Source organism: Lipomyces tetrasporus (genome assembly GCF_029532465.1).
Source record: "Lipomyces tetrasporus strain NRRL Y-64009 chromosome Unknown POJ06scaffold_1, whole genome shotgun sequence".
NCBI classification, from domain to species: Eukaryota; Fungi; Ascomycota; class Lipomycetes; order Lipomycetales; family Lipomycetaceae; genus Lipomyces; species Lipomyces tetrasporus.
This window is the reverse complement of record NW_026611596.1, coordinates 2,375,204-2,403,163: the sequence shown is the minus strand read 5'-3', so window position 1 is coordinate 2,403,163 and position 27,960 is coordinate 2,375,204. Positions and strand designations below refer to the sequence as shown.

At 47.0% G+C, this 27,960-nt stretch overlaps 15 protein-coding genes across 15 annotated transcripts; 8 read left to right on the top strand and 7 right to left on the bottom strand.

The window, feature by feature from the left end:
- The first annotated feature begins 6 nt into the window (after positions 1 to 6).
- POJ06DRAFT_244184 (Tubulin/FtsZ, GTPase domain-containing protein) lies at positions 7 to 2,333 on the top strand. Its single transcript, XM_056186459.1, has 10 exons — positions 7 to 135; positions 219 to 227; positions 331 to 362; positions 475 to 501; positions 572 to 647; positions 744 to 881; positions 932 to 1,003; positions 1,056 to 1,212; positions 1,263 to 1,868; positions 1,927 to 2,333. Exons 1-10 carry the CDS (start codon positions 111 to 113, stop codon positions 2,135 to 2,137), a joined length of 1,353 nt encoding a protein of 450 aa, XP_056047753.1. The 5' UTR covers positions 7 to 110; the 3' UTR covers positions 2,138 to 2,333.
- On the bottom strand, positions 2,334 to 3,369 carry POJ06DRAFT_244180 (U3 small nucleolar RNA-associated protein 6-domain-containing protein). The gene is made up of 2 exons (XM_056186458.1): positions 3,217 to 3,369; positions 2,334 to 3,150 (listed from the first exon to the last, which is right to left on the bottom strand). Exons 1-2 carry the CDS (start codon positions 3,247 to 3,249, stop codon positions 2,452 to 2,454), a joined length of 732 nt encoding a protein of 243 aa, XP_056047752.1. The 5' UTR covers positions 3,250 to 3,369; the 3' UTR covers positions 2,334 to 2,451.
- Positions 3,370 to 3,452: 83 nt separating this feature from the next.
- On the bottom strand, positions 3,453 to 5,698 carry POJ06DRAFT_244179 (uncharacterized protein). Its single transcript, XM_056186457.1, has 2 exons — positions 4,732 to 5,698; positions 3,453 to 4,675 (listed from the first exon to the last, which is right to left on the bottom strand). Exons 1-2 carry the CDS (start codon positions 5,362 to 5,364, stop codon positions 3,752 to 3,754), a joined length of 1,557 nt encoding a protein of 518 aa, XP_056047751.1. The 5' UTR covers positions 5,365 to 5,698; the 3' UTR covers positions 3,453 to 3,751.
- Positions 5,699 to 8,189: 2,491 nt separating this feature from the next.
- On the top strand, positions 8,190 to 9,407 carry POJ06DRAFT_190906 (uncharacterized protein; the record flags this gene model as incomplete). Its single annotated transcript, XM_056184821.1, has 2 exons — positions 8,190 to 9,213; positions 9,271 to 9,407. The coding sequence occupies 2 exons, from the start codon at positions 8,190 to 8,192 to the stop codon at positions 9,405 to 9,407; spliced, it is 1,161 nt and encodes a 386-aa protein (XP_056047750.1).
- A 570-nt stretch (positions 9,408 to 9,977) lies between these two features.
- On the top strand, positions 9,978 to 10,982 carry POJ06DRAFT_279774 (Brix domain-containing protein; the record flags this gene model as incomplete). The annotated part of the gene is made up of 2 exons (XM_056189841.1): positions 9,978 to 10,111; positions 10,178 to 10,982. 2 exons carry the CDS (start codon positions 9,978 to 9,980, stop codon positions 10,980 to 10,982), a joined length of 939 nt encoding a protein of 312 aa, XP_056047749.1.
- Positions 10,983 to 11,310: 328 nt separating this feature from the next.
- POJ06DRAFT_244176 (Gcd10p family-domain-containing protein) lies at positions 11,311 to 12,965 on the top strand. The gene is made up of 4 exons (XM_056186456.1): positions 11,311 to 12,065; positions 12,114 to 12,257; positions 12,307 to 12,439; positions 12,501 to 12,965. Exons 1-4 carry the CDS (start codon positions 11,390 to 11,392, stop codon positions 12,883 to 12,885), a joined length of 1,338 nt encoding a protein of 445 aa, XP_056047748.1. The 5' UTR covers positions 11,311 to 11,389; the 3' UTR covers positions 12,886 to 12,965.
- A 222-nt stretch (positions 12,966 to 13,187) lies between these two features.
- POJ06DRAFT_244173 (beta-lactamase-like protein) lies at positions 13,188 to 14,992 on the top strand. Its single transcript, XM_056186455.1, has 5 exons — positions 13,188 to 13,660; positions 13,714 to 13,802; positions 13,857 to 13,873; positions 13,927 to 14,229; positions 14,286 to 14,992. The coding sequence occupies exons 1-5, from the start codon at positions 13,548 to 13,550 to the stop codon at positions 14,529 to 14,531; spliced, it is 768 nt and encodes a 255-aa protein (XP_056047747.1). The 5' UTR covers positions 13,188 to 13,547; the 3' UTR covers positions 14,532 to 14,992.
- POJ06DRAFT_17410 (uncharacterized protein) lies at positions 14,888 to 15,969 on the top strand. The gene has a single exon (XM_056184721.1). It carries the CDS (start codon positions 15,056 to 15,058, stop codon positions 15,863 to 15,865), a length of 810 nt encoding a protein of 269 aa, XP_056047746.1. The 5' UTR covers positions 14,888 to 15,055; the 3' UTR covers positions 15,866 to 15,969.
- POJ06DRAFT_17419 (uncharacterized protein) lies at positions 15,969 to 18,599 on the bottom strand. The gene is made up of 6 exons (XM_056184722.1): positions 18,180 to 18,599; positions 17,886 to 18,122; positions 17,753 to 17,835; positions 17,558 to 17,698; positions 16,217 to 17,502; positions 15,969 to 16,157 (listed from the first exon to the last, which is right to left on the bottom strand). The coding sequence occupies exons 1-6, from the start codon at positions 18,403 to 18,405 to the stop codon at positions 16,073 to 16,075; spliced, it is 2,058 nt and encodes a 685-aa protein (XP_056047745.1). The 5' UTR covers positions 18,406 to 18,599; the 3' UTR covers positions 15,969 to 16,072.
- Positions 18,600 to 18,640: 41 nt separating this feature from the next.
- Positions 18,641 to 19,916, bottom strand: POJ06DRAFT_244167 (emp24/gp25L/p24 family/GOLD-domain-containing protein). The gene is made up of 5 exons (XM_056186454.1): positions 19,606 to 19,916; positions 19,514 to 19,552; positions 19,375 to 19,459; positions 19,023 to 19,323; positions 18,641 to 18,968 (listed from the first exon to the last, which is right to left on the bottom strand). Exons 1-5 carry the CDS (start codon positions 19,831 to 19,833, stop codon positions 18,950 to 18,952), a joined length of 672 nt encoding a protein of 223 aa, XP_056047744.1. The 5' UTR covers positions 19,834 to 19,916; the 3' UTR covers positions 18,641 to 18,949.
- A 360-nt stretch (positions 19,917 to 20,276) lies between these two features.
- Positions 20,277 to 20,733, top strand: POJ06DRAFT_265121 (chaperonin 10-like protein; the record flags this gene model as incomplete). Its single annotated transcript, XM_056189050.1, has 3 exons — positions 20,277 to 20,279; positions 20,362 to 20,622; positions 20,677 to 20,733. 3 exons carry the CDS (start codon positions 20,277 to 20,279, stop codon positions 20,731 to 20,733), a joined length of 321 nt encoding a protein of 106 aa, XP_056047743.1.
- Positions 20,734 to 22,551: 1,818 nt separating this feature from the next.
- Positions 22,552 to 23,354, bottom strand: POJ06DRAFT_244161 (Flavinator of succinate dehydrogenase-domain-containing protein). Its single transcript, XM_056186453.1, has one exon. It carries the CDS (start codon positions 23,208 to 23,210, stop codon positions 22,707 to 22,709), a length of 504 nt encoding a protein of 167 aa, XP_056047742.1. The 5' UTR covers positions 23,211 to 23,354; the 3' UTR covers positions 22,552 to 22,706.
- A 197-nt stretch (positions 23,355 to 23,551) lies between these two features.
- POJ06DRAFT_191106 (DNA repair protein-like protein rhp57) lies at positions 23,552 to 24,760 on the bottom strand (the record flags this gene model as incomplete). Its single annotated transcript, XM_056184829.1, has 2 exons — positions 23,552 to 23,826; positions 23,965 to 24,760. 2 exons carry the CDS (start codon positions 24,758 to 24,760, stop codon positions 23,552 to 23,554), a joined length of 1,071 nt encoding a protein of 356 aa, XP_056047741.1.
- A 294-nt stretch (positions 24,761 to 25,054) lies between these two features.
- Positions 25,055 to 26,377, bottom strand: POJ06DRAFT_244160 (FMN-dependent dehydrogenase; the record flags this gene model as incomplete). The annotated part of the gene is made up of 1 exon (XM_056186452.1): positions 25,055 to 26,377. The coding sequence occupies one exon, from the start codon at positions 26,375 to 26,377 to the stop codon at positions 25,055 to 25,057; it is 1,323 nt and encodes a 440-aa protein (XP_056047740.1).
- A 163-nt stretch (positions 26,378 to 26,540) lies between these two features.
- POJ06DRAFT_244158 (P-loop containing nucleoside triphosphate hydrolase protein) lies at positions 26,541 to 27,947 on the top strand. Its single transcript, XM_056186451.1, has 4 exons — positions 26,541 to 26,748; positions 26,806 to 26,870; positions 26,924 to 27,211; positions 27,263 to 27,947. The coding sequence occupies exons 1-4, from the start codon at positions 26,636 to 26,638 to the stop codon at positions 27,883 to 27,885; spliced, it is 1,089 nt and encodes a 362-aa protein (XP_056047739.1). The 5' UTR covers positions 26,541 to 26,635; the 3' UTR covers positions 27,886 to 27,947.
- The last annotated feature ends 13 nt before the right edge of the window (positions 27,948 to 27,960 follow it).

Below are 27,960 nucleotides of genomic sequence, written 5' to 3'. Positions count from 1 at the left end.
TTCCTTGCTGTTTGCGTTACCACCCACTTTTCGCGCGCGTCCTAATACACCAAATTTAATCCTTCATTTTCCAATCCATCGTTTGACTATTATTATCGAAGGAAATCATCATGAGAGAAGTTATTAGTATTAACGGTACGATTACCCTATTTATTAGTCATGTGGCAGAATTAGTAGTTGTTCGTTTGCTAACGTGTTTTCGTGTTTTCATCCAACAGTTGGTCAAGGTATATAATTAATCGTCTTCTCGCCACGATTTCAAGCGATTCGAGAGCGACAGAATCTTGAAGTTATGCTTGGTGAAGCAACTACTGACGGTTTATTTTACAGCTGGCTGCCAGATCGGTAATGCTTCCTGGGAGGTATATTAATTCTTGTTAATGCTCGGCGAATTTGGCGCGACGACTGACGTCTTCGCCGCGACACGCTCTGCATACTTTGTCGGTTGTTGGAGTTTGACTAATGACTCTGTAGCTTTACTGCCTCGAGCATGGTATTCAGGTTAGTGATTGATGACATTATTTGGTCCTTCGATAAAAGTAAACAGGAGCCTGATGAGCGCAATTATTAGCCCGACGGATACCTCACCGCCGAGAAGCAGTCCGGACCGAGAGACGAGGGTTTCAGCACTTTCTTTTCTGAGACTAGTAGGTGAATGTTTGATTTGATAAGGTGTTAATAAATTTGTGGATGCACGGATCGATCATTTCTACGCAAAGTCGGATACTAAGGTGCTTCTCTAGGCAACGGCAAATATGTTCCGAGAACAATCTACGTCGATCTCGAGCCCAATGTGATTGATGAGGTCCGCACTGGTACCTACAGGAACCTTTTCCACCCCGAGCAGCTCATCAGCGGCAAGGAGGACGCTGCTAACAACTGTAAGGCTGACATTGTCGGCAATAGAAGATGGAACTAATGGCCGTCATAGATGCCCGAGGTCACTACACTATTGGCAAGGAGCTTATCGACCAGGTTGTCGAGCGTGTTCGTCGCGCTGCTGGTGAGTATCGATGCTGATTGTATGGGATTGAATATTCGCTAACTCGTTGCAGACTCTTGCGACGGACTTCAGGGCTTCCTCTTCACTCACTCATTCGGCGGTGGTACTGGATCTGGCTTCGGTGCTCTTCTCTTAGAACGCCTTTCTCAGGAGTATGGAAAGAAGTCTAAACTTGAATTTGCTGTCTACCCCGCTCCTCAGGTCTCTACGTAAGTCTTGGAACTGTGCGCATGTAATAGTTGAGATTGACACTTTACAGCTCTGTTGTCGAACCATACAACTCGGTTTTGACCACCCATACTACTTTGGAGCATTCCGACTGTACCTTCATGGTCGACAACGAGGCTATTTATGATATTTGCCGACGGAATCTCGACATTGCACGTCCAAGCTACGAGAACCTTAACCGACTCATTGCTCAGGTTATCTCTTCTATCACTGCCTCTCTCCGATTCGATGGCTCCCTTAACGTCGACTTAAACGAGTTCCAGACCAACTTGGTTCCTTACCCAAGAATTCACTTCCCTCTTGTCACCTACGCTCCCGTTATCTCGGCTGCCAAGGCCTTCCACGAGGCGAACTCCATTTCTGAGATGACCAACGCGTGCTTCGAGCCTAACAATCAAATGGTTAAATGCGATCCCCGCAACGGCAAGTATATGGCTACATGCCTTCTCTACAGGGGTGACATTGTTACCAAGGACGTGCAGGCTGCTGTTGCTGCCATCAAGGCCAAGAAGACCATCCAGTTTGTCGAATGGTGCCCTACTGGCTTCAAGATCGGTATCTGCTACCAGCCACCTCAGCTCGTCCCTGGCGGCGATCTTGCTAAGGTTTCCCGCGCCGTCTGCCTTCTTTCCAACACGTATGTCATACTTCATTCTCTTGTCCTGTTCGTTGGCTATTTACTGACATTTTCTTAGCACTGCTATTGCTGAGGCATGGTCGCGTCTGGACCACAAGTTCGATCTCATGTACTCCAAGCGTGCTTTCGTGCACTGGTATGTTGGTGAGGGTATGGAAGAGGGCGAGTTCTCCGAGGCTCGCGAGGATCTCGCTGCCCTAGAGAAGGACTACGAGGAAGTTGGAGCGGACTCGACCTTCGATGGTGAGGAGGATGAAGGCGAGTATTAGACATAATTATGGAGTTTTGTTTGGGAATGAAAGTATATGGACGTGTAATATTATAACTATGATATCACTATATTTAAGGTTATTTGTTTTCATTTTTAATGGTTTATAAACCGTGTGAATTTGTGTCATTATGTTGTATCAATTACGGTTTATATAATTTGCTTTAAATTCCCTGTAATAGATGAAGTGATGCAATTTAAAATGATTTCAATTAACGAGTGCGCTCAAAAGCAACTATATAGTACATATTTCCAAAACTCCGATAATGCAAGCAGATGTTGATGCGCTATATCACAAGTTTAATTGGTACTCATTTAATCGTCCCCGTCCTCGGTTTCCTGCTCGCCATCATCGCTCGGTTCGGCGCCACTCTCATGATCGACTTCATCGGACTCGCCATCATGCTTGTCTTGCTCAGCATCTTGCTTTCTTTTGGCCTCCAATTCCTCAACAGCCCGTTTAACGTCCTCCTCCAACTTCACAAATGCGTCTGCCAATTCCTTAGAGCTCGGATTAAACTTCAATCCCCGCAATACCAAATTTCGCGCTGCCTTCCGATTCGCGTTCTCTCTTAACTCATGTTCTGCAGCCAGAACCCACAACTCAGGCTTCGCAGGATGCAGCCTCACTACGTTCTTGAAAATCTTGTTCAGCAAATGTCGCGCCTTCTGCTGTCTCGCATACGAGATATACTGCTTCCAAAGGCTTAAATCGCCCTTGAACTTCCCCGTCGCTCTGTCAAAAATGAAAAATATGCGCTGCTGGCCTGACCAGGTTGACACGCTGGTGCCGGCCTTGTCTGGCTGACCACCACCACCACCGAGTCGTTGGATCCGCTTTTTGCGCAGCAAGTCCAAATTCATTTCGAATTCGGCGTACTTCAAAAAATCAAGAAGCTTGGCACCACGACCGTGGATCCGGTGCTCGAAATCCGTGCGACGGCGGGTTATTGACGCGATTTCAGGTTTCGTGAAGATTCCTCTTCTTTGCAGGTCGTCGAGCTCGGGGACTGTCTGTGAAGTTTTATTGGGTCAGCTTTGCGATTATACAAAGTGAGGATACGGGACCGTGACACGTACTTGTTCGAGGTAGTACCTGACTTTCTCTGCCATTTTTATTAGCGATTAAGACTTTTATATATGTGGTTGTTAGTCAAGGTGTACTCCAAAAAAATACTCTAGAGAATTATTTTCCATTTACTGGGAGAGTTCAAGACTGTGCGGGTTAGGGGAACAAGTTCCCAAGAGTGAGCCACAAAATTGCGAGTATTGGCCAAAGTACATTTATACCTGGGTGAAGGGCACTATGTAATAATCCATCTTGCATTAATAATTGTACATCAATCCAGAAAAAAAAATACGCGACAATATCCGATAACAGCAAAGGCGGAAAATATGATATCAAGAAGTAACACGCACTGCACATCAAGAAATTCCAATGGAAATCACAAAACTGTTACTTTACAACCCAAGAAAAATTCGCAACACCAACACCAAATTGCGAAGCAATTGCATAGGTAGCGCGTAGAAGTATAATACATAGAAATCAGGTCCGTATTCCGAGACTCCGTAGCAATATAAGCGTCATTTTGGCACATTTAAGAAAGACTAGAGATCACCGCCCGCGCTCGGGTTCTGACCATGACCGGGTGGTCGGACTGGAGAGGAACATTAAACTCTCGATCGCATCCACCTCGCTCTTCTGCCGGTTATCGGCAACATCGCCAGCAGCAGAACGCTTTTTCTCCGCTTCTGCCTTCTCGAGTTCGGCGGCGGCAGCTGCGACAGCTGCGACATCAGCAACTGTGGCTGACATTACAACTTGTGATTTGTGCAGCTGCTTACTCCTTCTTCGGGTCGATGGTGACGGACTTGTACTCTGTCGTGAACTAAGCGACGGCGGGAGCTTGTTGCTGAAGGTACCCAATGCAGGGAGGCCGCTGGGTGTGATCGGAGCTCCACCTTTTGACTTTGGCGGTGAGAACTTATGACGAGGGGGTGAAGACGACGCGGCTATAGGAACTGGAGCACTGTAGTTTGGATCAGCAGACAATGGAGGTTGGAATTGCAGATGAGCGTATCCGCCGCTGCGGGGCCTGCTTTTTGAAGATGTCGGTGATGATGGCGTCCCTGGTGGTGCTTGGCGTGAGCTGGGAGAATGGCTCATCCAAAAAGAGTCGTACGTCTTGGAATCCGACTCTCGTCGTCTGTGGAAGGGCGACGGAGCCTTTGAGTCTACAGTACTCATAGAAGTTGTCGTAGACAGGTGCCCATTTTCGTCCTCGGCAATAACAACTTGCGTAGCAGTCATCTGAGAGCTATCTGATCGTGTGTATTCAAAAAGCTGTGAAGAAGGCGCAATCGATGGTTGAACCGTGAGTGTATGAGAATAATCTGGCTTCGGTGGTTTATATGGTGACTGTTGTGGAGACGACTGGGGCTTTACTGTTTGCTCGAGTTCATCGAGCGACTGTCCAGTCCAGCCGTGCTGAACTTTCATCATGGCGTAAGAGAGCCGAGTACGAAGATTAGATGATATCTATGCGTTGCGTATTAGCAGTGACTCAGGATCGAATGACAAAATTACGCAGCTACCTCTTGGATCCGATCTTTGTCGATGAGCGGCATCGAGCCTACTCCCTTTTGTGGACTTGAAGGCTGAGACGAGATAGGAGTCTTGATAGCCCCGGAAGCCGTTCGTTTGGACGGTCGGGTAGGCGAAGTCTCAGCATCAGAGCGGAATCCGTCGTCGTCTTCGTCGCCGTCTTTAGGTGCGGCAACCGAAGTGGGCCGGGTTGCATTTGGAGACAGTGCCGGCTCCGCCTGGACAGGCGGATGTGCGCGTGGCGAACCGACAGCGTTCTCGTGTCCCTCTTTCACCGCAATAATCGACTCGGTAGCCACGGCGGCAGCCGCTTTTCTTGGAGACACCGACGAGCATTTAGCGTCGTAGTCTTCAGCTGCGACCGCAGGCGGCGACGACACTGGTGTGGAGATCGGCGACTGTGATGACAGTCGACGAGTCGCATTCGATGACGACGATTCATGCGACAATAACGACGCTATCTCTTCTGGCTTTAATGATTGCGATGAGCTTGCTGGAGCAGACGTGGGCAAGGGAGTGAACGCGGGCAGAAGCAAAGCCCGCGCTGACGAAAACGATGGGTCAGCGTGTGGCGGCTCGCTCGGTGACGACGGTGGACTAGCGGACGACATCGGAGGCGGCATGGAGAGCACTGAACTCTGAGAACCTGAGAAGCACGCTGACGCGAAAAAGGCGGAGCTCTGGTGAACTTGCGTAGCGTCGCGATGGAGTGAGAAAAAGTTGAGCCAAAAGCGGCGACGAACGCGGCCGAGTAAGCGTGGCCAGCCCAAAACAGCAACACGCCCAGCACACACGTTGACGACAACAAACAAGTTACGTGAGCCAATTATCCCTGATCTGGGGCAACATGTACTGGCAGATTCCTAGGCAAACCCCTGCAAGTCGGCCGCTTATCCTGCTCCAGAATAGTTTGCGCATGGGTACGTAACCCTCACTAAATCACGCGTGTAGAAGCCGAAACAGTCATGTTCGTGTGCCGCTTCTGTCGCAACGTTGCGCTCGATGCATCAACATATGTTATTATAGATCTCAAATTAATATCAAGACACAAGCTTTGGCGAATAAACAACATTTCTAATATCTCGGTAGTCGAGATGTTAAACAATCCTATCCGTAGTCTTTAACCTTCGCATTTAATTTCTAATTACAGTATTATGTGCCGACTAAATTCGCTTCCGACAAGTCCATCGTTTTGGCTCGCTCAAGAAACACAAGCGAAGGGGAAAGAAACTTGGAATGAGGTCAATTGGTCGCCGAATACTATTCAAGCCGAAAGCTATCAGATTTGGGTCTTGTTTCGTATTAACTCGAGCTTGACAGGCCGAGCCCGGGAATTCTCGGTTCGAGATAACACAAGACAGATGCAGCGGTGCTGATATGCTGTGTCTCCCAATAATGTGTGAGGTTTAGTGCATAGACGTCCATAAACCAACTCTCCGGCGGGACGTCACCGCGGCACTTTGGAGCAGAATTAGAGTAGTGGCGAATAGCAGAGTGCAATTAGAGTTTGGCCCAGCAAATCTGGCCAGCCAAAATTGCCGCACTAAAGCCGACACTAGTTAAAATTCTTTGAATCAATTAAACGCAATTGCGCCCACACATTGCCTGCGGCCATCACGAAATTCCGCCCACCCGTCGTAGGCTCGTAGCCAGCTGGCCAGCCACCTGTGCAGCAGAAGAAACGAGTATTATTATTCTCCGCCATCACGAGAAAACCCACTGTTTGCCGCACTCAGTCCACTCGCCCTGTCTATGCAGCGCAGCGGCCGTGGCTATTATGCCCACGAATCGCAACTCTCCGTTATCTAGCAATCTGCCAACGCCCCCGAGTGCCTACTCGGAGACCTATTTCTCCCTGCCCTCAGAGTCTCCGCCATCGCCTGTCGCGTCCCCTAAGGCACCGCATCCATCTGCTCTCCAGCCCATCACTCCTTCCAAGGCACAGAAAGGCAATAAAAGAAAGGGTTCCGCTGTTCCTCGGAAGCTCAACGCGAAGGGTACGGTTCGGTCAGACACTCTTGACCCAGAGCCAGATTTTAGTCAGGAATCGCAGACAAAAAAGTCCGAACGGGAGAACAAGCCTGCACAGAAATCGGGTTGGTGCTCCGGCAAGTGGTTTATATTTGGTGACGCCAAGAATATAGGCAACAAGAAGCCCAAGGCCGCATTATCACAGACTGTGCCAAAACCCACACCGTCAGTCAGAAAGAATAGCAGTGGAAGCGAGAGTAGCGACAGCAGTAGAGATTACAACGAGAAGGAAACGAGTCCTACACCAGTGGGGAAATCTATCCGGGCGGGTAGCACACAGAAAACAATGAGCGATTCCGCAGGCTATTTCGCGCAAGGCAACGGGCAGGACGGGTCTAACCCGGGATTCGAGCAGTTCCCTGCATCTACAGGGCCTCCATTCTCTCCTCCAGACTCGGACGACGCTGATTCATCTCCGCCTCCTCAGAAGGGCTCATGGATAGGAAATCTGTTTTCTCGCAAGGATAAACAGCCTGCCGATGAAAAGGAAACCTACAGATCACCATACGCTGCTTCCAACGGGCCTCCTTCGCCGCCTACTTCCGTATTGAGTACAACATCATCTGTAAACACGTTACGACCCAACGTCAATCAAAGCAGTGTCTCACTCGCTACCAGCAATGGCTATAGTAGCTATAACCGACGCGACTCCACCACTAATTTCAGCAACGCAAGCTTGACGTCCACCGCACCGTCCGCTGCTTCTACCAACACAACTAATAGTAATGGCAACACGTGGGCGTTCTGGTCTCGCATGTCATCGAAGAGTGGCGATAGATCTGGCAGTTCAATATCGGAGGATGGCGTCGTCGCATTCAGTGGTCCTAGCGCACAATCATTTATCCAGAAACAGCGCCAGGGAAATCGGGAAGATGATAATGCCAGTGTAATATCTTCCGACACTGTGCTCGTGAACCCTGGACCTCAGCGAACTTTGTCTAGAAACACATCCCGCGTGTCACTCAACCAAGGCAGTTATCCGAATAGTCTTTACAATGGGTCGTCAAGAAATCTCCCCCCTGATGCCAGCTCCATGTACAATAGCAACGTCTCTCCGCCAAAAATATCCCGTTCAGACACATTCCGGTCGTCGCGTGACGATACCAAGACAATCCGCGAATCGTCCTCTCGCTCCGTCCGCAATATTGAGACGCTAGGCAAACCGAAGCAAGAGGTAGCCGCTGCAAATACTGTTAAGTCTTCAAGTGGCGCGAAAGAGACAGCATTGATGGCTCCGCCGCCTACCAATGCTCCAGCGGACGCCAGTACCGTGAAAGCCGAGCCCGTCACCACGAAGAAAACTAAGAAGACCAAGGATAAGGATCAGATTCGGTATCCCAGCATGGTTGTGCCTAAGCTCGAAGATTGCTTGTCGCATGGTAGTTCTGCAAGTCCGTTGTGGACTTCATTAAGCAAAATGGGCAATTGGTTTGGAGCGCCGGAAGAAGAACGCCTTCATGTTCGCTTGACTACTCCGCCCCGTATTAGAAAAGCGGTTGCGATTGGCATCCACGGGTTCTTCCCTATCAGAATGATTAGAAGTATTATCGGCGAGCCAACAGGTACCTCCGTCAAGTTTGCCAACGAGGCTGCCCTGGCAATTCAACGATGGGCGGAAGTGCATGGACAGAACGTCGATATCGAGAAGATTGCATTAGAGGGCGAAGGTATCGTCCTTGACCGTGTGGAGAATCTGTATCGATTGCTCTCAAATTGGATGGATCATCTTCATGAGGCAGACTTCATTATTGTCGCCGCCCACTCTCAGGGAACACCAGTCGCAGTCCAATTGGTCGCGAAGCTTATTGAGGAAGGGCATGCCGATAAAAAGAAAATTGGAATCATGGGTATGGCCGGCGTTTCGCTTGGTCCTTTCTACGGTCTCGACCAGAAACTTGTCATGCGAGCCTACACTCAGTTTGAATCCGACTCATTGAAGGAACTCTTCGCTTTCCAGAATCCAGAGAGTCTTCAAGCGCGTCGCTATATTCAAGCCTTGCGAACAGTCATTGCTCATGGCGTCAAAGTCACCTATGTCGGCTCGGTCAATGATCAACTTGTGCCGCTTTATTCGTCGCTCTGCTGTCACGTTAACCATCCTCACATCTACCGCGCCATCTACGTCGACGGAAAAGTCCACCCGCCATCATTCATCATCCATCTTATAGAACTTCTTGCAAAATTGCGTAATATGGGACTATCTGATCACGGTATCGTTCGCGATATCAGTGACTCGTTGGCTGGCACTTTGACCGGAGGGGGACACTCGATGATTTACAATGAGCATGCGGTATATGATATTGCGATCAAGTATGCGCTGGAGACCACGAGCATTCCCGATATCCCTGTCAAGGTCCATAAGTTCGAGGTTCCTATGCCTAGCAACTACAATCCCTATCATCTACCATGGAGTGTGAGAGGCATGCTTGAGCATGACTTCGGTATGTCGTAATGTGCAAGTCATGTCATTCGAATCTGTTTCTAACGACGATGTTTAGTTCGCAAGCATCTCTTGGACGATGTCAAGAGAATCCTCAACAAGTTCGACGACTGGAATCCAGAATCGAAACCATTAAAAGACATCAAATATCGCCTCAGCGCGATCCGAAATAACGTTCCTTTAGCGGCAGTATAGCATGGCGTTTTCGAAGTTAACATAGGAGGCGGCCCACATAGGCGTTAATATTTGAGTTGTGTGTAATTACGTTTTTATCTTTCCAAATGGTGTTATAAATTGCGTTTTTACCTATGTTTCATTCACTCTTTATTTTAATTTTTTACTCACTCTTTGTAACGATCATTAGACGTTCTTCATTCATTTTACGGTGTTGATTGAGAGTCACTATTTAGAGGGAGTTTGCGTGGCTACCAGTGTATAGTTTTGGAGAGTTGAAGGTGTATGCGGTTCTAGATCCTGTGTGAGCTTTTTAATGATAGTTTAGTCTTTAGTGGTGGCTAGAGTATTTATTACTCATCGACAGACTCTGTAATTGTATGGTGTGGTCCTCGGTGGAGCCGTAAGTCGTTAAGTCGTTGTCCCACAAGCCCCTGAAATACAAGCGGCACAAAATTTTCTTTCTCACAGCGTAATTAGCTCCGACATCACCACACTTTCAAGACCAATTTTGTCTAGTACACAAGCGACTGCAGTATCCTTTATTCACTCGATCAGACACTGTGTATAATTACATAAATCACAGGACAAATGGCATCATTGTATAAAGCCGTCTCCGGCACAAAGCGTCGAAGGGAAGACGACAGAGCCGACAAAGTGGAGACCGGCGGCTATAAGAATCGACAGCGAGTTCTCATGCTCTCTTCGCGTGGCGTTACATATCGGTATGCTAATAGCATTTCTAAAATATAGTTACTTAGTTATGCTGATAGTTGTTAACTGAACATTAGTCAACGACACTTGATCAATGATCTGTCTCTCATGTTCCCGCACGCTAAGAAGGATTCCAAGTTCGACACAAAATCGAAGCTCTTCATGCTCAACGAACTAGCAGATCTATATAACTGTAACAATGTCCTCTTCTTCGAAGCCCGGAAACGCCAGGATTTGTACGTGTACCTCGCCAAAGCGCCGAACGGGCCTACGGCAAAATTCCACATTCAGAATTTGCACACAATGTCGGAGCTAAACTTCACGGGAAATTGTCTGCGTGGATCACGGCCCATTTTGTCCTTCGATAAGTCGTTTGACGAGAGTCCGCATTATCGTCTTGTGAAGGAGTTGTTGTACCATATTTTCGGGGTACCGAAAGGTTCGCGCAAGTCGAAGCCATTTGTAGATCACGTTCTTGCGTTCTCGATCGTCGATAACAAAGTCTGGTTCCGGAATTATCAGATTTCAGAAGCAATTGATACTGCTGGCAGCGAAGGCAGTACTGCGGTTGAAGCAGAGGATAAGACGACCAGCGGCAGCAAGAAGAAGCAACTTACTCTTTCCCTTGTCGAGATCGGTCCCCGGTTTGTTATGACGCTGATTTCGATTGTGGAAGGAAGTTTCTCGGGACCGTTAATCTACGAAAACAAGGAATTCGTCTCGCCGAATTTCGTTCGGTCGCAGTATAAGATGGGTAAAGCAGCATTGAAGAATAAGCGTGCTGACAAGGTTGAAATGAAGAAGGTTCAGAAGGTAGTTAGGGCCAAGGAAAGAAAAGAGAAAAAGCCCGATCCCTTGACGGATAGCCTGCTGTTTGCATAGCTGGCATTGTATTGATAGTGCAAGCGACGGATTTCTTGTATGTGGGTAGGAATTAATGGCTTGGAAATATGATTGCCGCGTATGAAGTAGTCTTGAGTTACTACCGTGACTATTGACGTTCCGAACTTCCTGAAAGTTCGAAGCAATGTCGCGGTGTGACAATTATCCAGGCGATGATGTACGCAGTCTGATGACGCTTTATTCCGAGCGTCATATCAGGGAATATCTGTAAAACTAGTCCGAGACTCATCAGAAGCCCAGCGGAAATCCAACCGTCTAGCAACTCCTCGGGCTGACGTATTTCCACTGCGAGTTTAAAACGTGTGCGGCTCGGGGGAAAAATTTCAGATTTGACCTGAATCCGAATCATCGACAAATTCCACTTCACTGCAGAGACTCACGACAAAATGAACGAAGACGTAATTGAGCCAAATAATTACGTATTCATCCGTCTACCATCAGCAACGCTCCGGATCACCAAGCTCGTCCCAAATTCAACTGTTTACCTGGGCAAATTTGGGTCTTTCTTCGCTGACGACATTATCGGCAGACCATACGGGTACACCTACGAAATTAAAGATGACAAGCACGTCGATACCTTATACTCTTCAGAAGGACTCTTTCCTTCGTCAACTGTAGACGCCGACGAAGAGGAGGACGGCGAAGAGACGGATAGTACTCCCGCTCCTGAGGACATCCTTGGTCGGACGAGCGATGATACTGGGGTCCAGAAATTATCCATGACAGAAATCGAAGCATTGAAGCGAACTGCGTCTGGAGAGAAAATTATTGAAACAGTCATCAAGTCGCACTCCGCATTTGAGAAGAAGAGCGTGTACTCTCAAGAAAAATATAAGCGACGGAAACAGCAGAAGTTCCTCCGCAGATTCACACCCTGTAGTGTCGGAAGTTGCGAGGTTATTGAATATTTTCAATACAAAGACCATCACCGCATATTAGAGTTGACGGCCGAGAGCTTGGGTCTCATAATGAGCTTGGCTAATATACGGCCGGGTGGCAAGTATATAACTATTGACGAAACGGGCGGGTTGGTCGCCGGCGCAATGATGGAGCGGATGGGAGGTATGTGTGTTCGTGATGATGAGCTCGGTCGGAGCTGACAAATTACAGGCGAAGGCATGATAATGTTTGTGCACGAGAATGAGCATCCAAATCTGGACGTCATGAAGTACATGAACTTTTCTGAAGCAATGGTTGAACATATGATAAAGACTATAAACTTGCTGCAGCTATTTCACCCGGAAGAGGAAGAAGGTAGGAGTACTGTCAGCCTCTACTATGGACTATATTGACATAATTTCAGAGATGAAGATACTCTCGGAAGATATTCTGTCGAAGATGAAGTCATCCCGTCGTGGGCAATATTATCGAAGGTTGGCGCGGCATATTGAGCTCCAGAGCATATTCCAACATATATCCGAAGGGCTATTTGATGGGTATGTCATTTATGCAGTTGTTGCACACTTGGCACTGGTTTGGATTGGCTAATTCGAATAGTTTAATTCTGGCCACAACCCTTCAGACCAAATTACTCCTCGATAAGCTAATTCCAGCCCTGCAAGGCTCACGCCAACTCGTGATTTACAACACAGCCAAAGAACCGCTGGTCACCACGTCGCACGATCTCATGGCCGATCTGCGTGTGCTGGCTCCTACGATTCTCGAATCTCGGGTACGAAAGTTCCAAGTCTTCCCCGGACGTACCCACCCCGAGATGACATCAAAATCAGGCGGTGGATATGTGCTGTGGGGTACCAGAGTATTGCCGTCAAATGTCCAAGCCGGGGGAAAGAAGCGACGAAAGCCTAACAGGGAAAAGTCTGCGAAGATTACAAAGATTTCTGGCACTGAGGAGGAGGATAAGATGGAAATTGTTGCATAGAGAATTTGGATTAAAAATTTTGCTTGTAACATAGATGGTTGGATAGTGACAAATATAGCCAAGGGACTGGCGACTCCAATTCTATCGTATGCACGCAGATTTAAATCAGCGCGTAGTCTTAGTACAAGAATCCGCTTGGAACACTATCCGAGTACTACAAGTATCCAAGTTACGGGCGTACTTCGGATGGAGAATTGAGGGCTGGCAGCTGATTTATATGCCTCAGAGGACATGGGGTTAGGGGAACGTGGGAAACTCGGATGTGCGTTATCTAATTGGCACAGATTGCATAGACGCTGGATCTCTACCAACGCTGCCAGCCACCCGTAGCTCCCGTCCCTGGCTAATTGCTCTTCTCTCACCTGCCGATCTCGTCTATGTTTGTCGCATCGACATTAAAGCGCCAGACACTAGCCACAGCCAGATTATCCGTTCCAATTACACAGGTATGGGATTGAGGAATGCGGCGGTGTTAGTAGTTGTTGTGTTGGTCGTTTTAATGGGGCGTTTGCTTCATCGCAGCGACAATGAAGATGAGATGGGTCGCTCCGACAGTGATACGAGTGAAAGCGTAGTCAGCGGTTTTAATTAAAAAGACGACGGTGTGAGTCTGGACGGCGTGCTAACAAAGTTGGTGGTGATTGTAGATTACGAAACGCAACATGCATATTCAACACATTAAGATGCGCTGGGGCACCGGCGACAATTACGCCTACCTAGTCACCGACGATGCCACCAAGGATACGCTTGTCATTGATCCTGCTAGTCCCCATGAGTAGGTTTATTTGTTTCTGAGTCGTGTGCGGTCAATGCTAATTGGCCATAAAGAGTTCTCCCCGTTATTAAGGAGTTGGAGGCGAGGGGCGCAATCAAGTTGACTGGAATCGTTAACACTCATCATCACCACGATCATTCTGGTAAGTGTATCAATTTTGCGGCTGAAAGTGCGATATCTAACAATTGGCTTAAAGGTGGCAACGAGAAAATGGTACGCTACCTTTCGTATCCACGCCCTAATAGCTAACGTAATACAATTATTAGCGCCAAGAATATCCCAGCCTCCCCATTATCGCCGGCTTCAATTCCCCTGGGGTGACGGAGACTCCTAAGCACAATGCTTCTTTCAGTCTCGGAAAAACTATCAGTATCACTCCTCTCCACACGCCATGCCACACTCAGGACTCGATCTGCTATTTGTTCGAGGACGGTGACGATCGGGCTGTGTTCACCGGTGACACCCTTTTCATTTGCGGGTCTGGTCGATTCTTCGAGGGTACTGCCGCCGAGATGGATGCCGCGCTGAACAAGGTCCTCGCCTCATTGCCAGATGACACCAAGGTCTACGTATGCCCTCCCAGACCGCAGTAACATAAACCGCAATGCTAACTGCTTTGTTCTAGCCCGGCCATGAGTACACTAAATCCAACGTCAAGTTCGCGAAATCAGTTCTCAGTAACGAGCCATTGCGCAAGCTCGAGAAATTCTGCAACGAAAACGAGGTTACTACCGGCAAATTTACCATCGGCGACGAGAAAACCTATAATCCCTTCATGATGGTTACCGACCCTGCAATTCAGAAGTCAGTCGGCTTGACGGACAGTGTGGAGGTCATGCAGAAGCTCCGTGAGTTGAAAAATAAGTTTTAAGTCATGTACGGGGAGCGCCTCAAGTAGGAGACCAATGTAACAAACGCGAAATATTAGGCCGATGAACAATGGTTCATGTCTTTATTAATCACGTATACTCAGTATATTCCTACTAAATGGAACAATGTATAAAAGGATTATCCGCTTCACTCAGTCTATCCAAAGAATGACACTTATCATCCCTCGAACAGCCGCAGCCAAAAACATCCCGCTGGTCGACGAAATATTTTTATAAATCCGCGAAAGTAACAAGCGATATCAGTCTGTCTCTGGTGTCCACACCCATATCCCTCTGTGAGTCAAAATGGCGGAAATGAGTTCTAGCTTTGTCAGAGATACTATAAAATTCGGGAAAAAGGAAAAAAAAAAGTTGGAAGCCGAGAGTGCTTATACTCGGACGTTAGGGTTTACAGCATAAGGTTCTGTGGGTCAGGGTTAGCCTATACAGACTCATCGCCCGCAAGAGGCTTGATGGAGTAGCTTAAGATAATTTTGAGTAATCATACGTACGATCAGTTGAAGGAATGGATGCTAAGATGGACCAGGCGACACCGACACGTCGTTCAACGCGTAATGTACCGCGCAAGAGTTACAGACTAACCCCCGAGCCAGAGAATTTGGATCTTGATGATCGACCTACGGACGAGCCAGTTGACGAAGACGATATTGTATATGAAGACGACGACGACGACGATATGGAGGACATGGAATTGGTTCAGGAAGAGAGACTCTCCTCTCCCGAACCAAAGAAGGTCCCAAAGCCTAGCGTGAAGATAGCTGCGACGGAAGCGACTACTGCTCGTGATTCGCGCGCGAAGCTAAAGAAGAAGGCCCGGGCCAGTGATTTTGGCCTTTCAGAAGACGAGTTTGCGGAAATCGACGAAGTGTTCCTGATGGGGTGTGATAGCAACGGACGATTTGCCGCTGATAATATCGAGGACGCGATCATTGCGTTAGGATTGGAGTCGTCGCAGAACGAATTGCGAGAAATCAGGAAAACAGCCGACCCCCAGTCTGGTGGGTTCATTGACCGATATGTATTTATAGAAATTATGGCGTATAAATATCAAGAACGGAAAGCAGAGACTACTGCTGGTGTAGATGCAGTCAATAGAGATGAGATTGAGCACGCATTTAAGCTTTTTATAAGTAATCAGCCAGATCAACATTATATTACATTACAAGATTTGCGAAACGCTGCGATTCTAGCAAAGGACGACGTCACTGATGAAGATTTGCACGAGATGTTGCGGGTAGCATCTGGAAACGCGTACGGGACTGTCTCTTTGGAGAACTTTGCTGCAGTCATGAGAAAGTCGGGCGCAATTTTGTGAGTCTTCAAATTGTACATATACTGTGGGACAGCTGACTAGACAAATGGATTAACTGTGTGGGAATTAATTGGATATCAGGAACAAGACCTCCTACTCAAATTAGTACATTCCAAACAATTTCCCCAGAGCCCTTGGCGCCCAAACAAACAGGACAAACAGGCCAACACCATTACGCCGCAAAATTCCGATTCCTGATAATCATGATAATCAATGGGATGAGGTCGCTATAGTCAGCTTCGACTGCTCGTTCGACCATAAATCTGCCATATTATCAATCTTAGCCAATAGATTTCTATCTTTAGTTAGCACTGCGATCCGTGAGAACATACGCCAAATATTTCGTAGACTTACTCAACATGTTGTCCTGCACCTATTAGACGGACCGTCTCCATTGCAGACAGATATTGATCTACGTGGGCCTGATAATGCTCCTGGATGCACTCTCGGCCTTCGGGCGAGTTTGCATTTTGGATTTCAAGAGGGCATTCATCTTGTGGGCAGGCCCACCTCTTTGGAGGTAGCATCGATAAGGTATTGTCCGATACGGGTACAAGCTTGAAAGCGTTCGTCAAACGCCGTTGTATACCCAGCGTAATGGCCACGAACATGGCCTCGTCCGCTGACTTCTTCAGCCGAATACCATCGTCATACGGCACATCAGTTGCACTGGAGATCGATGAAGATATGCCTCCATGATCATTACCTGAAAACCAGTTCAAGTCGAAACCGGCTTGTGGAAAAAATGGCTTCGATCCAGCGTTCTGAGAGGTTGATACGCCAAAGCTGCCATCATTCTTAAAACTTAGTTGGTCATCATCACTGTCACTGTCATCCCCCGCGGGAAACGAGTTACCAGTATTGGTTAATGCTGGAGATCCAAATGGCCGTAATCTCGACACGGCTTTCTGCGATCGCCTAATCAACTTCGATGGACTAGATCCGCTTTGGTCACTCCCCTCCTCCTCGTTAGTAATAATAACGTCCCTTTTTGATGACTGATCATCATTTGTCACCGTTTGCAAGACCTGCAATCTACTTTCAAACATGACTTTCAGCTGATTGACATAGGTGACATAGAGATCATAGTCTGCCTTGTCAGTTATAACGTCCTTTTTAGATTCGATAAGATCCAAATGGCTGCTGATTCGATCATTAAAAACGTTCATACAAGTTTCATCTGTCATAAGTTGTTTCCACGACGACTCTGTAAAGAGCAGCTCCCGCTCTAGGAACTGCCTCATGTGGGACAAGAACTCGTCGCTGTTGACCACCAACTCAGGCGCCTTGGGACCGCACAGAATCAATACATGAGCAGCAGCGTCGAATATATTCGCAGACCGGTGGACAACGAACGACAGTACGTTCGAGACCGTCAACGATGGAGACAATCCAAACATAGCAGAGACCGAGGCGGACCGAGGTGACGCAGAAAGTGAGGGAGAAACGTGACGACCGCCGCGTTCCCGGTCAGGAGTGGAGGATAAAGATGCCGCGCTTTCTGGAGAAACACTTCGTCGTTTCCGTTTCCTAGATGCAACAGCGCGCAATTTGATGTTGTTTTTGAGGTAGTCTGATGTCTTTTCGTCAATGTTTATAGCTGCGTCATTAATCTTCTTGGACAACTCGATAACCACAGGCTATAATCATACGATTAGCGCTATTCTACTGCAATACGCTCGTGGTGTCGCTCACTCCATATTCGGGATTGGTTAAGAAAGAGTGCAGAAGTATGTCATTTTCCCAGTATTTATCCTTCAGTAGTCGGGAAATAATAAAGCGGTGATGTTTGAGCAGAAGGCCGTGAAATCGCATCTGATTGAAATCATGGCGGTACTGCAGTCGTCAGCCACAAGCTTTACAACTAAACGACAAAAAAGGAAGACTTACGCGCAAGTTAAGGTTTTCAAATAGATCAAAGTCGTCTCCGCTCTCAGTTGGCGATATGTCTGCCATTTGGGCTGTGATCCATGCTGTACCTACTTAGTCATTTCTGCCCACAACCACGTTGGAGAATACGTACACCAAAACTTCGTTTTATCGATGATCTCAGAGTAAATATTCCGATATTCCTTGCTAGGAGATAGGCACCTATACCACGATGCCTCTCCTAAGACTTGAAAGTCCATGTCGAATGTAACATTGTCCGCATCACCATTGTCAAGGTTGTGTGCACTTAGTTTCTTTAGAATTGTCGTGTGCACATTGTATATCCGTACCCGAGTTCCAGCCAGGTCGTCAAATAAATCATGTAATAATTCTGGAACGATGGTCTCAATATTATGCGCCAGTGGGTGCAATTAAAGTGCTCACTTACTCGGTTCTTCAACACTGGCGACACTTACAAGGTCACCTTCAACCGTGTAATTGTCAATGTCGTCCTCATTATCGACATCTGTAATGTCTGTAAAGGATGAGGATGTATCCGCATATATGGAAATGTTTTCCAGCTGAATGCATGGCCATTCAAGGACATCAGTTGTAGGATCTGGACGCTGAAAGATGGTGAGCTCGTCCATCACTAGCGCCTGGTTTTGAGACATATTGTACACCGTGCAAGCACGCCGACACAATAAATAAATAAGAGTCACTGCGACCGAGCGGATTTGTCAACTAGACGAATCCACTCCTTGTTGATATGAATGTACGATAGAATAAACCCCGAAGTCGTGATTGGATCTCATTTGAGAGAAGCATCGTTGGGAGTTTTTGTACCATACCCGCCCTGGTATGTACCTCCTCATAATCCAATTTCCAGTTCAAAATTTTGCTCTTAAAATCCATCGAAAACTTATAGATTCATAATAAGAGACTACTTGCTACATTTTTATATGCCACGAACAGAAAACCCAACAATCCACAAGACCCCACCAAGGTTTATCCCGCTACCAAGCAATGCGTGGTATGACGACCTCCAGATCGATATATATATACACTGGACGTATCCAAGCTCATAATAGAATATACAACCATAAGGCATCAAGTATTAACGTGACATTAGCAGGAACCATATAATGATTGAACAAAATGCATGGGCAACCTGGCCGGTTGGCTTTAAATGACATTCGATTTGAGAAGTGACGATGCTCAGATGAGATGTTTCGACCTAATTCACGTTAGATTCCTGATTAACATTACAGCTCTAAGCTTTGCGACTTACTTAAAGTACTGTCTGAGGTAGGCGACCTGCCATAGGCCCAATCCCAGTAGAGCAAAGAGTGTTCCAAGGGCGAAGAATTTGACACGATCGTTAGTGGACTCATTGGTGTCACGCAATTTTTGTTCTCGCTGCCTCAGATAGTCCATCTGCGCAACTATCTCGTCAACCGACTCCTCAATTCGTCGTAATTCAAGCTCCATGGGCTTCAGCTTTTCGGTCTGCCCAACCGCGTTCCAGTCTCTCGCATCGGCTCCAATATCAATATCCAAGTCGACCTCTCGGTTAAGGCCGTAGCCACGAGCTACACTTGTGTAAGCTTCCATTTCAATTATACGCAATTAGGGGTACCTACAGCCTTGCTGGATATTTTCAAAGCACACATCGAATGCCGCATTATTGTGAGCTGTAAATGCCGTTCGTGATTCACCGACAATGTCCTATATAAATTAGCAAGTTTCTGGAGTTAAGAGTCGCAAGAACACATGTGATACCTTTGGTCGGCCGTATTCATTGCCAACTGAGTCCATGATCTAGCCCATTTCAGTCTCTTATATCGGTAACCGATATTCACATGTTAACATACGGACATATTCAAGACCTGGCCATCTCCTTTTTTTCCATTGGTCTTTACGTTGACGACCACGAGCGAATCCTTTGAAACAAAATTGCGAATGCACCGAGGGGTTACTGATCCAGCGGGTTGCGCGTTGACAATCATCTTCAAAGCGCGTGTCGGCGTGGCCACGATGACTAGGAGAAGTACGCCTATCAAGATCGAGGAGGATAGACGCAATGATATCCGTGGACGCATATTTGTGCACTATAAAGCTATCTGGAGATCCACTAGATCGACTTGTACGAGCAGGACTCGATTGTATGAGAGAAGATCGATTGAAGACGGAGTGTTGACTGCTACTGTCCAGGGGAACAGACATCGTGGTCTCCATGCAAAACCCTAGTCCACGTCAGTGACATTTTGTCACCCACGGAATTTTCCAATAGACGTTCCCCTGAACCATGCGTAGATTTGAGCACGTCCAGAAAGTTCCTCAATCTGCAACAGTCAGCGATTATGTCAGAACTTTGTCAATTCGCGACTCCGGCTCACAACTGAGACCGCGAAATATAAATTTTGTCGGATACCAGACTCCGGAATTCACTCTCCACATACTCCGCCTGTCCTCTTTCCCAGGTCGGTCAGCTCCTTTTCGAGGTTCAATACCATTTAATTCGCGCCATTGGCAAAGTATAGAAATGGTAAGTGCGTTAGTTCCGGATCATTATCGATCGTTTCAGACAGTCGTGTTGGATGATGCCCGCTAATCCCCATTTTCTTCAGGCCACTACTCTTCGATCTATTCGCGGTGTCGTTCCGCTCCTTGACAGGATCCTTGTCCAGCGCATGAAGGCCGAGGCCAAGACCGCGTCTGGACTCTACATACCCGAGAAGAACGTAGAGAAGCTCAGCGAGGCGAAGGTCCTCGCTGTTGGCCCAGGAGCTTTTGACAAGGATGGCAAACGTATCGCTCCCAGCGTTACTCCAGGCGACAGAGTTTTGATTCCTCCTTTTGGAGGCAGCAGTGTTAAGATTGGTGATGAGGTATGTACCGTGACTTGGCAAGTGTTCCGTGGTATTCTAACTTAGCTGTTCCAGGACTACTTGCTATTTAGAGATTCTGAGATTCTAGCTAAGCTCACGGATGAGAAGTAATAGTATGGAGCCATTTGTATATAAATACGGTTACCCTAAAAGAGCTGGCTTATGATTTTCAGCACATAATATTGAGAATGGCAACTGTTGCACTTCTTTTCTGCGTCATCTGTATTTTTTCGTGCATTTTATTGTAATTTATAACTTTGTTGTTTGGACATGCAGTTTATTCTTAGATCTAAGACTAAAAAAAACAAAATATCCCCCCTCACCCAGCAGCTCATTCTATGACATTGAAGCACAATGCATTTCGCGTGCATGATACGAACGGGTGCACGATACGAGTTTCTGATGTTATCAGGTGAACAGTGCTTCAATGCAATACTCGTCTTAATATAAAGCACAAGCGAGGAGCACTACTGCGACGGAATGGATTGCTTACTTATGTATTGGGACATCACCAGCTACCCGCGCATTTTAGGGTATATTTAGAGCTGATGTTACGCAACTCCGTTGGCTCGTATGAATTCAGCTATGGCGATTCGCTTTATAATCCTGTCCTCTTCGGTCACTAACTTATGGCTATTCCAATGGAATTTGCAGATTGAAGCCAATTACAGTCGTGGCTCGTATATTTAACCTAACCCAATGTCGAATCTCGCAACTGTCACAGCACATCTTCTCTGAATAATCTCAATCCCTTGCATTAAACGCATCGACATGATCATTTTGACTTCGTGGAATCAGTTTCATTATGTTACAGCTAAAATTTGGTGGAGTTTTGTTAGCTTATGTAGAGAACCAACTGAGCTAATATTTGCATGCTCAACCTCCTACTTGCTTGTTCCTGTTACAGATATTCAGTTGATAGTTCTACGGAGAACTTGAGGAAGGCAAACAAAGCGAGATATCACCTTGAAGGAGCAGAGAAGGGCTGCTTGCTTATGCGGCGTGTGGTACGGAACCCTGGAGATGTTGGAGACTATCCTGGCAAGGAGCACTACCAAGAAAGAAATGGTCGCCCTGAATTCACGGCGCACTCAAGCGAAATATTGCGATACCTGCACGGTGCAAAGTATTTTGGAATAAAGTACGAGCCAACAGATGTGCTGAAATTGGATTGTTATGGGTGGCCCCTAATTGGGGCCGGGGGGGATTCTCTTTCGGTGGTTACGCCGCCATGTTGGATGTGCAGAGTCCTGGCGTCAGTCCTGACAATTATACTATGAGTACAGATGTTGGTTGTAAAGAAATTATCAAGTATAACCAGAAAGTAAGAACAGAAAGCAACAAGATTACATATTTGGCGTCAGGAACAAGATCAGAAGAAAAGATTTGAGACAACAACCGGGAAGACGATCGGGAGAGACTCTGCTTTCGTTATCCCGCGAGCACGCTCGATTCCTTCCTACCCCAAGAAACAGCGTGGCATTCAGATGTTAGGTGACGGAAAGACGGGGTTTCACTGAATTTCTCGATCAGTTTGTGGTGCGATGTCTGTGAACTGATATCATCACACTGTTGTAACTTGATATTGTTCAAGAATCAAGATTGTTCAAGATGAGTTAGGCCTGCCAAACTCAAGGCTCATCCGCAGTCGGCTTCTCTCCGCGCGCAGTTTCCTCATACTCACGTGTCGCGAAGGCTCCTCGAATGTCGCTGACGTCGGTGAGCGTTGAAGACACAGAGTTACTTATACACCAATTGGGTATTTGGTGACCCCTCTGTCGATGAATCTGTTTGAGCCAGCGTAACTAAGTGGTCATATAAAACCAGTTCGAGCCTGGTATTCGGATAATTGATGCAGGATTTCACTGTAACTTAGGTGTTTAGTTTTATGAAAGTGTGCGTCTGTGAAACGTGATGGGGATATTACTACCCCGCTTGTCACTCATTCATTTGATTTAATTTGCTCTAACTGTACCTAATATGATATGCCATGTAATTTGACTTCACAATTTACCCAATAGATCCAATCAAGTATGTACAATACCTCACAAATTCTCTTGATGCTTCTCGTATTCAACATGTATCTACAAGTCCGGCATTCTCAATATCTCATTTCCTTGAGATTGCACTTGAGCCTTCAATAATTTGAAGATTTCGCTCGTCTGCCATTTCTCGGGGATCGTTCTTTGTGGATTATCCGTTACCCAGTAGTATATATCCCAGTCGTATTCATCTAAAAACCGATCATACTCCTCCAACTGCTCCGCGTTAAAGCTGTCAAGATATGTCTTTGCGAATCGGCTCAGCAGTAGGTCAGTCTCCAGAATGCCCCGCTTTCGGCTCTGGTAAAGCAAACGCGCACGCTTATGCTCTATAATCTCGCCAGGTCGTGGTAATGGCTCAATTCTAAACTCAATCTGGATATCAGTCGGACGATCTGACGGCGAATTAGCGGATTGTTCATTTTGTCGGACTAAGCCAATGTGGAGGTGCCGGGTAGCGACACATGGAAGTGACCAAGGTGCGGCCCTCGTCACAGTAACTCTTGCTACAAACGCCCGTAAAGACGAAACGCGAAATATTGTCATCGTTGAACGCACTATCTCTCTATCGGATAATAGCAGATACGTTGGTGGCACTTTACAATTCAAATCGTGAACGTCCGGAACTGCGGAAGTGTGGTCTCCCGTTAGCAAAACCTAACCCACCTACTCGAACCTATAATTCTAGCAGGCGTATGATTGTGTCTAATAATTAACGATTATTGCTTTAAGAACTAATCAAGCTCAGGACTTTCTCTTCGCGATGCCAGCGACATTTCGAGTACGAGAACATGCTGTTGTACAGTGCGACATATAAATTCAACACGCAAGTCCACAAACTCCTTAAAGATCTAATCTACACCCACAAATCGTATAAAACCTGTTACTCAAACAACACCTCTCACGCCTTCAGCCCTTATTTCATATTCCAACACTTGCCCACTACTGGCGTATGGTGAAAAAACAATGACAATGGTTCGCTTAGACCCATTTCGTTTAAGTACGGCTCTCTGCGATACGCAGTTTGTCCATATTAGTCCCAATGCGGGTACTTTGAGTTCGTGAATATCGCCAGTTGAAGCGGCATCTAGCCAGTCCCACCCCGAAAAGTATCGAGACTGATAATCGAGATCAAAAATATCAATTTCAGACTCGCTAGACTCTTGAAAATCTGCGGACAAACTAGTATCAGCATGGTCGCCAAAAATTTCCTCAAATGGATTCGCAATGCGGGACTCGTCTTGCGATGGCTGGGACGAAATCAATGTTGCCGATCCACCATGGCTGTCCACGTTCAGACTCTTCTTCGCAAACTGATCTCTTATCTGATTCGCAACTGCTACTGCACATCCGCATTCGGCTGCTAGATTTCTGAGTATTTCCGCGCATTGAACGAGTTCATTTCCCCGCTTGTGTAGGCTCGCAGTGCCACGCTCGCCGTGTTCTGCTCGGTAGTGGCTTGCGATGCTGTCGAGCGCGATGAGGCCGATGTTTTGCGTCCGCACTAAAAACGGTAATTGATACCGTATTACGTGCTCTTGTACCTCTAAGTCGCCGCACGTAATGCAAAGAACGTTCTCACTGTTGAGATTCGATGCTTCGTCGGGATAGCGTTTGCGTAGATGAAAGAGCAGCTGATTTAATCGTCGCGTCTCGAGTCCCGATTCGGTAGATATGTATACAGCTTTTCGACCTATTCCGCCATTTGCGCGCGATAATTGTACCGTTAAGCATAGTTGCATTAATATATGTGACTTGCCGACACTGCTGGCCCCGACAAACTCAGAGATGCAACCAGTAGCAAGTCCCCGCCCACCGAGTACTTTGTCGATTAATTTATCGCCAGTTGATATAAACCCCTGTCTATCCGTAACGACCAGTAATGGAACAGGTGACTGTGGCATCAGTTCGCGCATCAGAATGTCCAGAAAGCGGCGCAGTTCGACCACATGGCGACCGGTTTTTTTGGCGAGTGCATCGAGAGAGAGTGTAAGGAAATCGGTGGTAGTTAAATTTGCCGCGTCAGCCGACGATATGATTGAATTCGTTAATTCAGTATGCAAAAATGATGGACATATATGGGAAAGGTCGGTCATGGCGGTGCACGACGCGGTGAACGCCGTCTGCGCGTGGAGCAAGCAACTATGAACTGCGGCGCGTAGTCGGTTCGACGCGTTGGTTGAATATGGAGCCGCACTCGACGCGTTGGCTGAAAATGGAGCCGCATCAACAGATCACGCGAGATAAAACCACGGTAGATTGATCAACGAATATGGCATGTGCTATTCAAGATTTACTGACAAAATTTAGAAGGCAGACACTTACTGCCTTTGAAATTCATAAATTTGAACCTGAACGTTAGCATATATAGCAGAAATGAGCATCAAGAATTAATCAACAATTTCCAGATCCAGAATACTCCTATTTAGTTCTGCAACATTCTTGCGGCCAATATTTGCCATAGTAACGTCTGCTTCCGCCAAGAGACATTTCAGTACATGCTCCACACCTTCTTGTCCGCCAAGGGCAAGGCCGTATGCCAACGGTCGTCCAATAAGAACTGCTTTTGCCCCCAATGCTAGCGCCTTGATAATATCGGAACCAGTTCGCACTCCAGAATCAAATAAGATTGTAAGGTTGGATTTCTTCACTTCTTCGTCAACAGTGATTTTAGCTAGCGCATTTAATGATGCAATAGCACCGTCCGCCTGTCGACCACCGTGATTGGAGACGATAATTCCATCCATTCCATGCTTAAAAGCCAGACGAGCATCTTCGACGCTTTGTATACCCTTCAATACAATTGGACCGTTCCAGCTATCGCGTAGTAATTTGAGATCTTCCCATGTCTTATGAGTTCCAGAGTAGACTTCTCCAATCCACGCCATTGACTTGAAGACCTGTTTATGCCACCACAACAAGGCAAAAAATAGACTAATACTACCTTGAGACCTCTCTATCAGCAGTTTCAGCTTCTCGAATATAGATAACGTTGAACCTGTAGCAAGTTGGCTGCTGTACTTGTCATTGAATACGGGATCGTTGAATCCAATGGCACAGCCTTCGCCCCATATAAACGGTAGATACGATTGGTCAAGGTCCGCAGGTCTGAATCCTAGAGAAAACGTATCCAGTGTCACGACAAGGACCGAGAACCCTGATGCCTCCGCGCGACGCAATAGCGACACTGTCAAGGCGTCGTCCTTTGGCCAGTAGAGCTGATACCATCGATCCGCTTTGGCAAATTCGGTGCCTTCGACAGACACGCTTCCAGCTGCATGAGCTTCTGCAACCGTCTCCATATTCGTGCTTGACGCGGTTGACAGCACAAACGGGACATTTAGCTTCGCAGCAGCCCTGGCAGTCGCAATCTCAGCGTGCTTATTGCAAATGGATTGCACTCCAATCGGGCTCACTAGTATAGGCGACGGGAACTTCTTTCCAAACAGTGTGACTGACAGATCACGCGCGCTTGCACCGGAAAGCATACGCGGGATCAATCGATATCGCGTGAAAGTGTCGAGGTTGGCGCGGGCCGTTCGTCCTTGACCCGCTGTGCCATTGACGTAGTTGTAATTGCGGGAAGGCATACGTGCCCGGGCCTCTACTTCCCATCGTGAAGAGTCAGTAGAGATTTTTGGCGGAATAAACTTACTGTAGATGCTTGTTTGGTAGCCAGCCCAGCTTAGGTATCCTGGCTCCTGAAATGGCATAGCTAAGCGACTTAACATATACACGAGCAGTCGGAAATCAACCCAAGCCGCACCCTTCATCTCTGGGGGTTAGGGTTACTCTTTTGGGCACAATATGCACCTGATTTGCCATAAGTAGTCTGCCGTTTAGCGCGCGAGCGACGCGATCCGAAGCCCGTCGACGCGTTGGTACAATAATGACGCGGTCAAAATATTCTGCGTTTGTGTTTGTTGACACGAATTGCCATCGACCAGAGAAATCTTAAGACATTGCGATGAATGTTATTCAAGATGTCTGACATGGAGATGATCATTGACAATCCACCGGCCATCACTCTCGGCAAAGGAAAAGCGCCTTCCGCCACGGGAAAAGGGGATGACAATTTGCCATGGTACTGTCATTCGAAAGCGGAAACGGACATATTTCATATTAACTAATATACTTACAGGGTCGAAAAGTACAGACCGAGTAGCTTAGATGATGTTGCTGGCCATGAAAGCATAATATCTACAAGTTCGTGTAATTCACTCTTGTATCGTTGGATCATTGCTAACATTGGCTCTTAGTCCGAACGTTTATATCTTCCAACAAAGTTCCGCATTTACTATTTTATGGCCCCCCTGGTACCGGCAAGACATCCACAATTCTAGCTGTTGCAAGGGAGATATATGGCAACAATTTCAAGAACATGGTTCTCGAGTTAAATGCATCGGACGAACGAGGTATTGATGTCGTGCGCGACCAGATCAAAACTTTCGCATCAACTCGGCAAATGTTCAGCAAGGGATTCAAGCTTATCATTCTCGACGAAGCCGATGCTATGACCAACGCAGCTCAAAATGCATTGCGACGGAGTATGTTATTCTCTACAATTCGATGCACATGCAGTTACTAATAACGCGCAGTCATGGAAAAATACACGACGCACACACGATTCTGCATTCTGGCAAACTATATTCACAAGCTCGCGCCAGCAATCCAGTCTCGCTGCACCCGATTTCGATTCGCGCCGATCCCACAAAGCTCGATCCGCAAACGTGTGCAAACCGTGATCGAGAGTGAAAACGTCAATATCTCAGATGAAGCTTTCAAGTCGTTATTGTCTCTGGCCAAAGGTGATATGCGTCGTGCCTTGAATGTCTTGCAAGCCTGTCATGTTGCGCGGGACGACGATTCCGCAGCGGCGGAAAGTTCGCCGATCACGGAAGGGGACATCTATGAATGTGTTGGCAATCCCCGGCCCGATGATATACGGATGATAATGGACACGATGATGAGCGAAGAGTGGGGAACGGCATTGCGAACGATCAGAAAGATTAAACAAACAAATGGCATCGCACTGGCGGACATATTGCAGGGACTGTTCGAGGAGATCGAACGGATTCAAGTCAAGCCAATCACTAGAGCTGAATGGATCATGGGATTAGCCGAAATTGAATACCGGTTGTCCAGCGGCGGCTCAGAAAACCTTCAGACGAGTGGCATGATAGGCGTTATCAAGAGCGGTTTAGATTACGAGCAGTCGTGAGTGTGCGATTATATGTAGTTTGTACCATCTTTAGATAGACAAATATAGTACAGAGAACAGGAAACACTCTCAATA

Bases quoted from the DNA above. Each gene is read 5' to 3' on its own strand.
- POJ06DRAFT_244167 (XM_056186454.1), bottom strand. From the start codon at position 19,833: ATGCGTCCACGGATATCATTGCGTCTATCCTCCTCGATCTTGATAGGC. The intron at 19,553-19,605 runs GTATGTTAACAT...GAAATGGGCTAG, and splicing joins GCCAGGTCTTGAATATGTCC to ATCATGGACTCAGTTGGCAA. The intron at 19,324-19,374 runs GTAGGTACCCCT...ACACAAGTGTAG, and splicing joins TGAAAATATCCAGCAAGGCT to CTCGTGGCTACGGCCTTAAC.
- POJ06DRAFT_244173 (XM_056186455.1), top strand. From the start codon at position 13,548: ATGCATATTCAACACATTAAGATGCGCTGGGGCACCGGCGACAATTAC. The intron at 13,661-13,713 runs GTAGGTTTATTT...TTGGCCATAAAG, and splicing joins GATCCTGCTAGTCCCCATGA to AGTTCTCCCCGTTATTAAGG. The intron at 14,230-14,285 runs GTATGCCCTCCC...GCTTTGTTCTAG, and splicing joins CAGATGACACCAAGGTCTAC to CCCGGCCATGAGTACACTAA.
- POJ06DRAFT_244180 (XM_056186458.1), bottom strand. From the start codon at position 3,249: ATGGCAGAGAAAGTCAGGTACTACCTCGAACAA. The intron at 3,151-3,216 runs GTACGTGTCACG...AAAACTTCACAG, and splicing joins TCAGGTACTACCTCGAACAA to ACAGTCCCCGAGCTCGACGA.
- POJ06DRAFT_244161 (XM_056186453.1), bottom strand. From the start codon at position 23,210: ATGACAATATTTCGCGTTTCGTCTTTACGGGCGTTTGTAGCAAGAGTT.
- POJ06DRAFT_244184 (XM_056186459.1), top strand. From the start codon at position 111: ATGAGAGAAGTTATTAGTATTAACG. The intron at 1,004-1,055 runs GTGAGTATCGAT...AACTCGTTGCAG, and splicing joins GCGTGTTCGTCGCGCTGCTG to ACTCTTGCGACGGACTTCAG. The intron at 1,213-1,262 runs GTAAGTCTTGGA...GACACTTTACAG, and splicing joins CCCGCTCCTCAGGTCTCTAC to CTCTGTTGTCGAACCATACA.
- POJ06DRAFT_244179 (XM_056186457.1), bottom strand. From the start codon at position 5,364: ATGCCGCCTCCGATGTCGTCCGCTAGTCCACCGTCGTCACCGAGCGAG. The intron at 4,676-4,731 runs GTAGCTGCGTAA...CGCAACGCATAG, and splicing joins ACAAAGATCGGATCCAAGAG to ATATCATCTAATCTTCGTAC.
- POJ06DRAFT_17410 (XM_056184721.1), top strand. From the start codon at position 15,056: ATGGATGCTAAGATGGACCAGGCGACACCGACACGTCGTTCAACGCGT.
- POJ06DRAFT_244176 (XM_056186456.1), top strand. From the start codon at position 11,390: ATGAACGAAGACGTAATTGAGCCAAATAATTACGTATTCATCCGTCTA. The intron at 12,066-12,113 runs GTATGTGTGTTC...GACAAATTACAG, and splicing joins AATGATGGAGCGGATGGGAG to GCGAAGGCATGATAATGTTT. The intron at 12,440-12,500 runs GTATGTCATTTA...TAATTCGAATAG, and splicing joins TCCGAAGGGCTATTTGATGG to TTTAATTCTGGCCACAACCC.
- POJ06DRAFT_244158 (XM_056186451.1), top strand. From the start codon at position 26,636: ATGTTATTCAAGATGTCTGACATGGAGATGATCATTGACAATCCACCG. The intron at 26,749-26,805 runs GTACTGTCATTC...ATATACTTACAG, and splicing joins GGGGATGACAATTTGCCATG to GGTCGAAAAGTACAGACCGA. The intron at 26,871-26,923 runs GTTCGTGTAATT...ATTGGCTCTTAG, and splicing joins TGAAAGCATAATATCTACAA to TCCGAACGTTTATATCTTCC.
- POJ06DRAFT_17419 (XM_056184722.1), bottom strand. From the start codon at position 18,405: ATGTCTCAAAACCAGGCGCTAGTGATGGACGAGCTCACCATCTTTCAG. The intron at 17,699-17,752 runs GTAAGTCTTCCT...TGACGACTGCAG, and splicing joins TTGAAAACCTTAACTTGCGC to TACCGCCATGATTTCAATCA. The intron at 17,503-17,557 runs GTGAGCGACACC...GTATGATTATAG, and splicing joins TAACCAATCCCGAATATGGA to CCTGTGGTTATCGAGTTGTC.